Here is a 12660-nt window from a genome sequence, read left to right as displayed (position 1 = left end):
GGATAAATAGAAAACAGCTATGGTTCCTAAAAGCAAGTAAGCAAGATAGATGGATGGATAGATAGATAGATGGATGTAGATTTATCTACATCTACATCTATGTTTTACATATATATCTTTATATCTAATAAGTTAAGGAGTAGTGAATTCTGAACTTAGGATAAATTGTTCCAAAACAGAAAAATGAGACACCTTGTATAAATATTCTTCAAATCTTAGTGATAAATGCCTTGAGTCAAGTTTTTCCTAGCTTTTGAGCAATCCCACTGTGCAATTTTCATAAGAGAAAATTTCTACAAAGTGACCTTAACATAGGTTAAGGTTATATCCTTAAGGTTATATCCCTATTCTGCCTCATCCCCATGGACCAGAAGAACATTACTCTACTCCTTCCTCTGGGGCTACCTAAAGAATGTACCAGACCTGAAGTTTATGCTCCAGAGTCTGGCTTTGCTGTATTGAATAAAAGGGTAACTAGAGCCAGATGCGATTGTTGGCAAAGGAACAAGACAAGGAGAGAGGACTCAGGGTCGGCAACAGGGAGGCCGAGCCTTAGGGCCAACTAGAGAGAGATAGAGGGTAGGGGATAGATAGAGAGTTGTGAAGAGAAGTGAGACATATACTAGAGAAAGAAAAGGCATTAAGGATATAGAACATCTCCAAAGTGCACAGAGGGACTCAGAACTTTTTATTTTCTATCATGAAAGAGTTCTTGGCAATAAGGGATTGAGATGTGGCTATTACTGAAGTGAACTGCCAGTGCAGAAAACACTTGGAACGAACGAAGTTACTCTTCATCCTAGAAAAATACGGCAGTATTTTTCACATACTCAGTTTGCACGCAGCACAGGTGCTATGCATATCAGGGGTTAACAATCACATATCTCTGTTGCCACGTGCTTTTAAAAGCCACACATGGCATCATGGACAATGTGGACCTCTGCACTTGGGGTCTCAAGCCTGGGCCGGGCTCTGCCTTGTCCTGATAGGGCACAGGTGTGTCAAAAAGAAGGCTGTACAAAGTTGGTCAGGTAGAGAAGGTATTGGATTTGGAAAAATTGCCATGGGTTATCTTTCTGACAAATATGATTCTCTTAAACAGGGAAGGCAAATCCAAGGAGATTTGTCTGCGGAGGAGGCAAACAGATTCTTTCCTCCATTTGCCATTTCAAAGTCTTTATACTTTTGCTTTTCTTAAATAAATATAAGCAGTGTTTTAGTGACTTTCCTTATCTTTCTTCTTCCATTATCTTCCCATTACCCATTTCTCTGCATCAAGGCAGCATCCTGAAAACTTTTTTGGTCACTACCCACAGTTATAGCACATTTTACACCGCGACCTTGTGCACAGGCATGTCCCCACGTACAACACCACAGAAGGTTCATGAAGCCATACTTCATCTTCCCAAGTGAAATGTTCTCTGCTGGTATTTGCGTTTCTATTTTAGACTGTGCTATTCTTTTTCATTTTTTTAATGCTATTATTTGAGCTCACTAAATTGATTTAATGTCATGACTTGTGATTTGAAAAAAAAAACTTTGACTTAAGCAGGGAGGTACTGGAGATTTGATAATGTTATGCTTAACTTGCACGAAGTTAACAACATAACTAACTGGGTGGAAGAAATATTCTTTTAGGAACTGAAATGTCTGATTTAGCTACCTGGAAGTACCTGGTAGCTCCAGCCAGCTCTCCAACATCACTTTGGGCCACATGGCACTTGCACATTGAGGCTGGATGGCCTGGGAATCCAGATACCCATATTGTAAGTCCTCACTCTTTTTCTTGGGTGACGTTTCTCCATAGCCCTCAGCAATGCTCTCCACTCCCTAGACGGGGCTACATCTCGTGGGGATTTTGTAGCCTTGTTGGACCAGTTTGGCAACCATTACATCCAGGAAGCTATCTACGGCTTTGAGGAATCCTGCTCTATCTGGTACCCAAACAAGCAGGTCCAGCGGCGACTCTGGCTGGAATATGAAGACATCAGCAAAGGTGAGTGACATGCTCATCAGCAAGTTCTACTCCCTGTGCAAGTCCTGGCTGCCTAGGTACATCCATAGGACCAAAAATAGGTGAAGGACTAATTCAGATTTGCCTCGATGTTCTTGCCCACCCTTTAAATTGCCAAGCTTTGGTTGCTAAAACCAAATGTCAAAATGGGAGTATTTGGGAAAACTTTATATGCAGGAGGGGGTCCAAACTGTATGACCACTGAGCGGGTTATCATAGAGAGAGTCTTCTAAAGGACTTACCAGTCACCATGCATCCTGTTACCATAGCACGGGCAAAATACTAGACTGTTCTTATGGAGTAGGGGAGAAAAGGAGAGCGTTGCAGTCTCCCTCACCACTCCCTGCCTCCAGCAATCCCATCCTACACTGGCTGGCAACCCCTTCGGGTAACTGCATAGTAAACCGCTTCTCACTCCATCCTGCCCTGTGTTTAGGGGCATTTTTCCTACTGCTCTGTGCTATGAGGAAATCTCCATTGCCCCAAGTGTTTGTATAGCTCTGGATAACAACCTCACAAATAAATCTTTGTCCACTGTTTGATGGCAAGTTAGTATTCAGTCCAAGTAAGTATAAGAAATTGGAATTTCTGGAACCGGTGGCCTAGCCGCTCCGCGGCATGTGGGATCTTCCCAGACCGGGGCACGAACCCGTGTCCCCTGCATCGGCAGGCAGGCTCTCAACCACTGCGCCACCAGGGAAGCCCTCTGGAACCCTTTGAATCACCTTGTGATGTAGGAGGAGTACTGGCTGGTAAATTTGTGTTCTGATCAACCAAGACTGGTTTAGAATTGCCATTCATGGAATTTCTTCTGAGCTTATCCTCATGGCATTCTGATGAGCTCAAATTATGGATGTGTGAGTTGCTAAAGGGCAAGTGATGAAATTAGCACAGTGAAAACTCAAGAAGTAGGTCATCCTAAGATTTAATGATCAAGGGTCCCTCTGAGACTGGGGACCCCCTGCTGTCATCAGTGCTACAGTGCGGGAAAATATGCTCCCGTGGCTGAGATGCTCTTGGTTCTCTGAGCTCTGTACAGATTTCTGTTTTGTCTTGCTCAAGAGGTAGTAGAGGCATGAGAGCCCCTCTTCTGGCTGGGAGCTTTCTTCCAAAAGAAGCAAGAGGCTTGTACCTGGACTGCAGGCTTCCCCCCAGGTCCTGATTCCTCTAAGCTCAAAGAGACAACCACAGGCTTCTTGTATCCCTTCAAACTTCAGCATCTTAAAATTGTTCTGATTCCAATTTGCCAAGAAGGAGTATAATGTAAGCACATTTCGATAAGACCAGTTCCAGCTGGCAAAACTTTGTTATGTTTCCATGCCAGAGCCTAGTGATTGAACCAAAGGACTAAAACCTCCTCTATTTCTGTTTGCCGTTGGTTCAAGGATTGCCAGGCTCTAGGACTGCTGGGAGATGCGAGCCTGACCTTCCTCAGAACTCCTGGTTCTACCTCTTGCGTCTATCCTGAGCGTTGTAGTATCCTTAAGGTTAAATACTAAGCCCAGGAGGGAAATTTGTCCGTGGCCTTTGCACTATGCCCTATCCCTCTCCATTCTTACACAGAGGAACTAATTTTATCACAGTCCAACTGTTGGCTTTAGTCCTCATAAATATGATGTATATCACCCCTTGCTTGTTATTGATATTAAAAGGTATTCAAACATTTTAGTATGTTTATTTTGATCTCTTGCAATTGTCCATGTATACCTGCCCCCCAGCTGACTCCTGAATCTTACCTTTGTGTCATAGAGTTTATCTCTCTTATTGTTGGATGTGATTCTTACCCTTAAATATTTTTCTTCTCCCTAGGCACTAATTTCTTTTTATTCCAAAAGCATGAAGCATGCTACTGATTAAGGATTATAAGTGCATAAGACAAAGGAAGATTTTCTTCTGCTTTTCTGCGCTCTGGAGAGGATTGCTCCAGAATGGAATTTATACAGTAGTGGTGACAAGTGTTCTGAGAGGGCTATACCTACCATGGCATAAAAGTGACACCATTTTTAGACTCGAGTCCTTTAATTATATGTTCTTGCCTATTCTAACTTTAAAAACTTTCCAATGAAAAGGGGTTTTGTGTTCTTTGCTTTTGTGCCTATGATTAGATACCTAAAATTGCTTATGGATTGAATAGGAAAGAGGTTTATCAGGGGTGAAATGAAATGGAAAGATCACAGGACTGAAAGGCTGGGACTCTAGAATCTGCCAGGCGACTTTTGTTTAGTCAGTTAATTATCGGCATCTCCCCTGTAAAGCCTTCCGTAGTTTCTTCCTGCTCTGACAGTTTATGGATCCTAGGAGTCCTCCTTTATGTGAGAGGCTTTCTCAGGTCACACATTTGAGTTAAAGACTTTCCTCTTCTTTCTGCAAATCACTACACAACTTCTCGAGGGTAGGTTCTATGCCTTATTCAACTTTAAAATCCCAGGGTCCAGCACAGAGCCAGGCACATGACAGTCCCTCAACAAGTGTTTGTTATTGTTGAGGTTGTTGTTACTGATGGCAGTTGGGGTCGTCTCGGGGGGAATGGTGGTTAAAAGCCCTTCTGATGTGGTGACTTCCCATGTGGGTTTTATCATAGACACATAAAATGCTTTAGGTATGCCTGACTGATAAGAACTCAGAGATGGATATTTTTGAACAGCTCTTCAGGAGGCAGCCTTTTATTCAACAGCCACTTATTCGTCATACAACCACTATATGGTTTGGTCAGACCAATATTTAGGAGCACCTGTCTTAAGATAAGTCTGACTGGAGCCCATGAATAACATATTTCCATTTCTAACGGTCTAAGATTAGCCTCTCTTCTTTTTCTTTTACAGAGCAAATAAAGACTATCTGAATTGAAATTTACAACCTCGCTCTCTCTACTTCTAAACTGACTTCCATCTTTTCTCATTGTCCTTTGCCCTTGTGCCTCAGGAAATGCAGTGAGTTCCTCCTCTTCAGGCGAATCTCTCCACCTGTACACTTGCTTCCTTCCCTCTCTGCTTCCTCTTAGTCCTCACTCATTCATTGGCCTCCTCTTTTTTAATCTCTGCAACCTCTTCAGCCACAATTATCCCTTCCCCAACCTTCTATTTTCCAAAAAATAATATTTTTATAAATATGCAACTCTTTTACCACTGTTTCCTTTCAACATGTCACCATCAAATTTCTTGAGCAAGTAGTTTATACATCTTTTCTCTACTTCCTCAACTTCTTTTCACTCTTCAAATAATTGCTTTCAGCCCTGTCACACTACAGAAATTGCTCCGGAGAAGGAAATCAAAGACTTTATAAGCAGAGGTTCATTTTTCTATCCTGTGACCATTTCATCTATCTCAGCTAAAGAATTTGTCCCTTTGGCCAGGTCTGCCTTCTTGCAAATCCTCTCCCTTTGTGTCTCTGATGCTGTTCTGTCCAGATTCTCTTCATAAATCTTTGGCCTTTATTTCTCATTCTTTTTTGCCCTCACTCCTCTAAAGAAATCACTTACATTTTGGCCATTTTCTAGGATTTCATCCTTAATGTTCACCTCTTCTTCACTGTTGCTGGGTAAATCTCTTTTGTATATACCTCAACCCACATCTCAAATCCTTCCCTTCTCCCTGAAATTCAAAAGCTCATTTGTCTGTGAGTGTTTACCATTTCTACCTGGATATTCTATAGGCACCTCAGTGATCAGCATCTCTTTTCTCTGTATCTGCTAGTAGATTCGTGAACCACATTGATGGGTCAAAATATAAAGTGAGGGGTCTTTTATATTCTCCTTCACCCTCCACATTCAACCATTTACAAGTTCTGTTCTTTTTACCCCCTAAATATTTCTTCAGCAGGTGTCTTCTCGTCGATTTCTCAAAACTGTATGACTTTACAATATCAGCCCTCATAAGAAATATTGACATAGCATCCTCAGGTGCCTCCTTTTCTTCAGTTTCCTGCCACTCTTGTCCATTCTGCATTTCACTATCTGTTATCTTTTTTAAATACCCCTTAATGACATGGCTTTTCAGCTTGGAGCCCTTCACTAATGCCTTACTGCCTTCTCAGCATGAACATGGCTTCACTCCCTGTATTAGTTTCCTATGGCTGCTGTAACAAATGACTACAAACTTGGTGGCTTAAAACAACATACATTTATTTCCTGAAAGTTCTGGGGCCAGAGGTCCAAATCAGTTTCAGTGGTCTAAGCTCAAGGTACTAGTGGGGCTGGAGGATCCTTCCAGAGGCTCTAGGAGAGAACCCCTTTTTTGCCCTTTCCAGCTCATAGTGGCCGCCTGTATTCCTTGGCTTGTGGCCCCTTTCTCCATCTTCAAAGTGCATAACTCCAATGTCTGAGTCACATGGTCTTCTCTCTGACTCTTCCTGCCTCCTCATGTAAGGACCCTTTTGATTACATTGGGTCCGCCCAGATAATGCAGGATAATCTCCCCATCTCAAGAGTCTTAGTTTAAGCATATCTGCAAAATCTCTTTTGCCAGGCACAGGTAACATTCATAGGTTCCAGAAATTAGGACCTGGGCATCTTTGGGAGCAAATATTCAGCCTACCACACCCTCCACCCTCTCCGGCTGTTGCATCACTGACCATTCCCTACCCCGAGCATTCCTCCACTCTGATGACACAAGACTGCTTGCTATCAATCCAAAACCTTTGCATTTGATTCCAGACAGTTTAAGGCCTCAGAGTCTCCCTTCCTGCCCCAGTCTGAGGCCGGAGGTATGTGCTCTAAAGTCTCCATAATTACTTGTCCCACACAGAAATTTTCTCTTGGGCCCTCTCTTGCCCACCCGGCCCCCTGACCCTACTCCATTCCCTGGTGTCTGTTCCTTTGCCTCATTTCTGGATGGATCTTATTCTCTTCTTAGGCCCTTAGGATCAGCAGATTATTCTTCCTGGCTATGATTTCTGTTTCTTGCTTGTGTCTTTTAATTGCCCCCTTCAGCTCTATAAATTGCCATCTGCAATTAAATGATACCTTGACCCAGTGTCAGGCCCCAACTCTGGGTCCAGGGTCAAGGTTCCCACTGGTTCAGAAGAGGAGATTGAGCCTTTCCACACTTCTGAGCCTACTTAACCTTGTCCTCTATCTACCTCTATTCTACCATCACCTTTCTACTCTTCAAGAGCCAGTTCTAACATCACCACTTTACCAAGCCTTCTGTGATGCTCTAGTCAGAATTCTTTGCTTCCTGTTTTATGCTCTTGGAGCTCCTTATATATATCCTTTGACAGCACTCTTGACATTTCCCTGTATTGTCATTTCCCTGTATGACTGTCTCCCATGATAACAGACTTGACAGCATGTACCATATTTCCCTCCGTTTTGTAATTTAAAAAGTTTATTTAAAAAATGCAAAATGTGTAAAACAGAATAAAGTGAAAAATACATTTTCCTCTCACTCTTATTTCCCAGTCATCTAGTTCCACTCCCCAGAGGCAACCAGGCAACTATTACTACAGTTTACTGTCTATCTATCCAGATATAGTCTATTCCTAGCCATGTGGAAGTGAACAAAGAAAGTTGCAGAAAAGTAGATATATTAGGGTCTTGTCTGTTTTAAAAATGTTATATATAAATATATGCATATACACATCTATATAAGTATAATCTTTAGCCTCTCTCTCACTATCTATGTATATTTAGGTGTGTGTGTGTATGTATGTACGCACACACACACACAAGTTATCTGTTTGTTTCAAGATTAGGGATATGGTATAGGGTAGGGGCTTTTATTTTTTGTACTAAAAACTTCTGTGTTGCTCTTCCTACAGTAAGCATGTGCCACCTTTATAATAAAACTTTCTTAACGCACTGATAAATATATTCTGAAAAGTTTCTGTTATCTAGAGTAAAGACTTAGAAAGTTAACTGGAAAAATATCACACAATTGTATCTACAAAGAGCTGAACTTTGGATAGAAATCTGGGAGGAAGTGCAAAACAATAGGATCATTTCTTACCAATCTTTTAGTCTTCACCCCTGACACAGGGCCTGGCATATTATCAGCATCTGTTGTACTGTTTGTTGAAGGAATAGATCCTTTATTTTGTTCTTACTTCAGAAGAAACCAGTAAAAAGAGCCATAGATCTGTAGATTCCAGAGAAGTGACCAAAATTTGAACCTTCTTCAGCTAGGAACTTCCAAGGGCTTAATTTTAATCCTCAACCTGACACACTAAGCTCAGTACATTTTCTTTCTCTCTTTATTTCTTTTTTTTTCTTTTTTTGGTACTCCATTCAGGAGTGGATTTCCTCGGATCTTTCTTCCTTTCTTTTCCAATATCACTTTCATTGCTACGTTAGATCTGACCTTTGCCATAGCTTTTCCTTGCCATTGCTTTTGGGGCATATCAGTGGGGTTATCTGGGTTGACAATTGGGAATAAGGAAGCTCTTCCTTTGTGTTGTACTTTGTAGTCCATAATCCACAGGAAGTTGGTTAGCTGGTTTCTAGCCAGTTGCTTCCTATCCATGGAGAAAGCTAAGAAGAATAGCTTCCTCTTCTTCCAAGACACAAGTTGAGAGTTTGTCCCTTAAGGGGGGGCCCTCTAGCTCTGAGAAGTCTTAAGTTAGATTAGAATCAAAGAAAGAAGTAAACCACCTGGATGGCATTGTATTTCTACCACACAGGATGCCATGTTTTCTACTTTTCATCAATTATTTTTTGGGCGGACAGAACCCAAGAAGGACTCAGTTGGCTCATCTCCCCAGGATAGTGAACGGATTTCTTCCATGGCTGAAACAAAAACAATAGCTGAATCAGCCATCAGCCTCTGATCCAGTCTGTGAGTGCTGGTCAGCAGAGACCTAGTCTTGTGTATTTGATGCCAATGAAGAGTAATAACTTAAGTTTGTATAATGCTTTACGTTTTACAACCCCAGGGTTGCAAACCAGCTGCAAAGGCTCTTTTTATGCACATTTACAGTGACAAAGTTAGCACCCAAGTGGCAAAGCGATTATGGCATACATCTATTTTCTTTCAATGATTAATTAATTCATTCAACAAACTTTTCCTGAGGACCTGCTACATGCAAAACCCTGAAGTGAGCAGAGAGGGGGTTTAGAGAAGACATCTGTTCTGTGGCATTCCCAGGCAGACAGGCCTGATGAAGGTGCCGCTGATGCTGAGCCGGGTAGTATCATAAACAGAGGCTTCCAAGAGGATCTAAGCTTTTCTAAACATATGTGTGAGGATTTATTTTGAGTCTTCAAGTCCCCAGGCTCTGATGCAGAGTCCGCAGTAAACTGGATCTGTAGGTTGAGGGAAGAAGTTACCAAAATAATATTACCAAACAGCCTGTTACATAACTGTTCTCATTTAATCCTCAAACATACACATCACTTAAGTCTTACGTTTCCTATTTATAGATAAGAAAATAAAGCCTCAGAGAGCTTAAATAACTTGCATGTGGTCACCTAAGCAGTAAGTGGCAGAGTGAGGATAAGAAGAATGCCTTCACCTACTGAGATACATTGCAAATGGCAGCTTGCTGTTTTGCCTGCCAGTGGCACAAGAAGAGATGAAGGTGGGAAGATGAGTGGGCAAAATGGAAGTAGGATCAAGATGGAATTGAAGCCAGGTGACTCGTCTAAAGTGACCACTACAGGGCCAAATGTCAGCCATGGTTAGACTTCATGAAGGATCCACTGCCTTTCATCTTGAGTTTTCAGGATTTTTGGTTATTTGTTGTGGGATTTTTTTTTTTTTTTTTTTTTTAGGCCATGATATACGATCATGACCCAGTTTCTGGAGGAGTTTTTGTTTTTCTGTACAGCAGTGCTTTTCAGAATTTAATATGCATATTGTATCACCTGGGATGTTGTTGAAATGGCGATTCTGATTCAGTGAGTCTGGGTGGGGCCTGAGATTCTGCGTGTCTAACAAGCTCTTGGATGACACCAAAGCTGCTAGTCTGAGGACCACATTCTGAATAGCAAAGCTAGATTCTCTCCTCAAAGACTAACAGGGAGTGGGTTTCCCCATCATCCCTGCTCATCCTGTCCAGTGCAGGAACTTCAACACGGGAGCCATGGCACGGTGGCCTCCAGGGCTGTGTCCTGGTATCATCTCCACAGTGGAGAGTCTGTCACAGACAGGAGGACGAGCCTGATGGTTTTCACTTTAGGCCAGGACTTTTCTCTGATTAAGCCATTGATCATTAGGCTTGTGTGCAGAATTGAACAGTCTTAAGCCCTCAGGCACTGAAGGGAATTGGAAACATTCCAAGGATCAGGATTAAAGGTGATAAGCTGTTTTTTTAAAAAACTTTGTGCTGTAGGCAACACTGTCCTCATCTTACTATCTCAAACATTCTATTTTTTAAAATAGTGTTCAAGAGGTCCCCACTTTTTTTCCTCTCAAAACCAAAAATTATTGGAGTTTCATATTTTTACCTGGCTATTATTTTAGTTGATGGGACAATTCTGGTGGTGATGTCAAACTTCTTTCATATAATGATGGGCCTGACAGTAGTGACATCTTATCCATAATATACAATTTAGTAGTCAATTATATAGTTTTCTGGATTATTCTCTCCTCCAAATATGTAAGTTTTGCCTTCACAACTTGATGGATTGCTTCCTGAGAGTGGGCTCATTCATTCATTTATTCAGTTCCTTCTATATCTAAACACTGGTTTAGGCACTGGTCAAATAATGGTGAATGATGCAGAAAAGCTTCCTGCTTCTTTGGAGCTTATATCTTAGTGAAGAGAGAAAGAAAGTGGCAAGTGACAAATGATAGCAATAATTCTAGATAGTGACAGATACTATGAAGAAACTAAAATCAGGGGGTGTAATAGAGGGTGACTGGAGGATGGGTGGGGGAGCTGATTAAGGTGGCAGGCACAGGGCACTTCCCTGGTGGTCCAGTGGTTAAGACTCCATGCTTCTATCGCATGGGACACAGGTTCAATCCCTGGTCTGGGAACTAAGATCCTGCATGCCGAGAGGCCAAAAAAACCCCCAAAAGATGGCAGGCACAGAGAAGGCCTCAATGATAGTAATGAAGGGGTGAGTTTGAGCTGAGACCTGGCAGACAAGACAGAGCACACAAAGATAGGCGGGCCGAACAGTCCAGGTAAGGGACATAGCAAATGCAAAAGCTTCATAATTTTTTGAATTCTCATAGCTTCTAGCATCAGGTAGGGTGTATAGAAGTTAGTTGGTAAATATCAGACTGTTAACCAACATGACTGAGAAGAAAGAGGCCTGGATTCTCTGGTGGAATATGGAGAGAAGAAGCTCTACTTCTAGCCAAACTTGTTCTGTTTCCTAGATTCAGCAAGCTAAGCTGGGATCAATTTGTTTAGCCCATCGTCTTTTATCCAACATTTAGATCAATGCTCAGGTGGGCTGGCCATGGTGCTATAGACCCAAGAGAAATAAGCATATGGCAACAGGCTTAAGAGTACAATACATATATCTACCGTGACTTTTATCTTGGTCTTAAGCCATGGTCTCTGTACCAAAACTAATAGTTTATCTCTGCACAAAAAAATATGTTGGGAAAAAATTACAAGATAAATGGTGAGGCAATGGGAAATCCTGCACCAAATGTGGAAATCTGAACTTGACGTCACTTGGGCTTCCCGCATCTTTTGGGATGGATGCCTTGTGTCTTAAGTGGTAATATGTCTATATTGCCCATCCACCTCTAAGGCAGCATGTTGAGGGAAAGAGCACTGGATGGGGAGTCAGGAGATCTGGGTTATTGGTCTCAGTTGAACCATTAGTCAGCCAGCTGACCATGGGTAAATTACTTAGCCCTCTTCAAAATCATCTTCCCATCTGTATAATAACTAACTTGAATTAGATTATACTTAGAGTTTCTTCTACTTTTAGTGTTCTGTGACTTCTACATATTCAGCAAATGATTTCTACTTCTCATAAGAGAATGCAACATTTAATAATGCCTGGCTCAAGGATAAATAGGCTAACTCAACTGATATTGCAATGGAAGGAGCTTAATGCAGCTGTTTATAGTGAAGATTTAGAGTCAGATTGGCATCAAAGTTTTTACTGAGAAGTTTAATTAATGGCTGTGAGCCTCAGTTTCCATGTCTGTAAAATAGAGCTATTGATACTTAGCTTACAAGTAAGGATAGTGTAAGGGTCGAATACAATAATTATTTATGAAACACAATGTCTAGCATACTGTAACTGTTCAGTGCATTGTGACATATTATTATGACTATTATTAGTACTAGCATTATTTCAGTGAAATTTGCAGTTCAGTTCATTATTTTTGAACAAAATAGCTGCTGATCAAAATGTCAAGGAGATGTCAGTAAAACTGGGTAAATTTTTTCTTCACAGAAACACTGATGTATATTTTAGAAGTCACAAATCACTAATTAGGCTAGTGGAACAGGGGACGTCAAACCTCCATTACAAAAATTAAGACCAGAATCACATCTATTGCCTGCTATTTTCAGTCCCACTTATAGCTCCTTTGCTAAGAAAAGACCAGGAAATAAGTGCCACCCATATGAGAGGGTTTTTTTTTTGGGGGGGTGGGGTAAGGGAGGCTATAAGAATGTGCTCTCTGTGGAAAAGAATCCCTGGGGACACTTTTTTCATAAGCAGCCTGGGTGTTACTGCTTTTTAAATGCAAAGGAGCTGTCAGGTGCATTCTCCAAAGGGGGAATATTCATGCACA

At 41.5% G+C, this 12660-nt stretch overlaps 1 protein-coding gene across 2 annotated transcripts in view; it reads left to right on the top strand.

Moving 5' to 3' along the window:
- Window positions 1-12660, top strand: part of ASTN1 (astrotactin 1) — a 323018-nt gene that overhangs the window by 240271 nt on the left and 70087 nt on the right. For both annotated transcript variants that reach the window (XM_024133669.1, XM_028488086.1), the window contains exon 16: window positions 1808-1996. In XM_024133669.1, the coding sequence (XP_023989437.1) occupies window positions 1808-1996 (189 nt within the window). The remainder of the gene's footprint in view (window positions 1-1807; window positions 1997-12660) is intronic.

Source organism: Physeter macrocephalus, chromosome 4 (assembly GCF_002837175.3).
Source record: "Physeter macrocephalus isolate SW-GA chromosome 4, ASM283717v5, whole genome shotgun sequence".
In the NCBI taxonomy this organism is placed as follows: domain Eukaryota; kingdom Metazoa; phylum Chordata; class Mammalia; order Artiodactyla; family Physeteridae; genus Physeter; species Physeter macrocephalus.
Note: the sequence above shows the minus strand (reverse complement) of the source record. Positions and strands in the feature narration are given on the sequence as shown.